We start from the raw sequence: 1393 nt of genomic DNA, 5'->3' as shown, positions 1-1393 counted from the left end.
AGAGCAGGGTCCTCCCAAGACCCGTCAGCTGGGTTCTGTTCAAGCAGGAAGAGGGGAGAGAGTTTAGTCTTTGCGTCTTTGAAAACAGCATCACGTACAAACATGTGAAAGATAACAATAAAAGAACATGATTTAACTGAGGTCTACATACCGTGATGAGGACGCAGTGAGCGTCTTCAAGCTGCTCTGCCTTGTCACCAACGATCTCAGCCAGACGCTGCATGTCGCTCACTCTGACGATGCTGATGTCGTTGTCGAAGCAGAAGGACTGGATGAGGGTGAAGTGGATCTGGAGAGCGATGTCACACTCGAACTCCTCATCCGTGGCCAGGACGCAGAAAGACACACTGTCCAGGTCACTGTTGGACAAAGAAAAGACACGTCCTGTTAGTTACAGCTCTCAGATATTGATCAAGTTGAGTCATTAGTGAATATGCCAAAGTCATATTTAAGTCGTATTTAACTCGTGTTTAGTTTACTTACTCAGTCATAATTTTAGCGCTCTCATACACTCCAACAGTGAGTCGGTCCTCGCTCTGAGCGCAGAGCAGAGCTTCCTTCAGAGATTTTCCAGGAGACTGCATGATCACGTTTGTTTCTCACAGTACAGCTGATGTGGTCAGAAAGTCCAGAGAACAGTGTTTGTGCTGCTTCCTAGAGTGTGCCAGCATTTATACTGCAGACCCGGCACACGCTCACTGCCTGATTGGCTGCTGGGGGCACAATGGCTACAACAGGCCTGCAGCCCCCACCCCACCCTCAGGGACGCGTGCCTATAGAAAGTCTTAGAAAGTCGGGGGCAGCTTTGGTTGAAAGGATCAGATGTAGAAACTCTCTGACCTTTAAGTGATTCTTTGAGCATACAGGAATAATGAAACCACACAGGAAGACCAGACTGCTGTCGTCAAAGTCCTCAAAGTTCAGGATGAATTAGAAGCGACCAATAACTGCCATTCAAACTTTTAGAGGACTCTACAGTGGCGTTTGCATGTTATCATCTACAGTATCTCACACATACAGCCAAACTTTTTAAAGACCACCAACCACTGAGCTGCAGGTCTGTAATGTAATTTTATGACATTCCGGGCAATTGTTGATTTCCATTCATTTCAGCATGGTATCAATATTGATATTAATTATATTAACAGAATCTCGATAATTGCTTGAGAACTGTTGTCCATCACATGTGAACATCAAGTCCGCATTAATTCTTATCAAGTTACATTATTGTTACAAATTAATTAAGCCATGACTTTTCAAATAAGCCTGCACTTTAACTGTTACCACCCAGTGATAAAAAATTATTAATAATGACAATGATCAATAGCAATCAGTAACTTCTACCAAAACTGATGCAGATTTGATTTTCACTTTAGTGGATTACACTCAACTC

At 43.4% G+C, this 1393-nt stretch overlaps 1 protein-coding gene across 1 annotated transcript; it reads right to left on the bottom strand.

Moving 5' to 3' along the window:
* Nucleotides 1-5: 5 nt before the first annotated feature.
* On the bottom strand, nt 6-1156 carry LOC111669329 (growth arrest and DNA damage-inducible protein GADD45 gamma-like; the record flags this gene model as incomplete). The annotated part of the gene is made up of 3 exons (XM_023425592.2): nt 484-1156; nt 152-359; nt 6-35 (listed from the first exon to the last, which is right to left on the bottom strand). Coding segments are annotated over exons 1-3 (339 nt in total), but the record flags the coding sequence as incomplete, so codon positions are not given.
* Nucleotides 1157-1393: the final 237 nt, after the last annotated feature.

This window comes from Seriola lalandi, unplaced genomic scaffold, assembly GCF_002814215.2.
Source record: "Seriola lalandi dorsalis isolate HSWRI2012SDOR001 ecotype SW California unplaced genomic scaffold, Sedor1 jcf7180002054791, whole genome shotgun sequence".
Taxonomy (NCBI): Eukaryota; Metazoa; Chordata; class Actinopteri; order Carangiformes; family Carangidae; genus Seriola; species Seriola lalandi.
The sequence above is the reverse complement of the archived record's forward strand: the minus strand, read 5'-3'. Positions and strand labels throughout refer to the sequence as shown.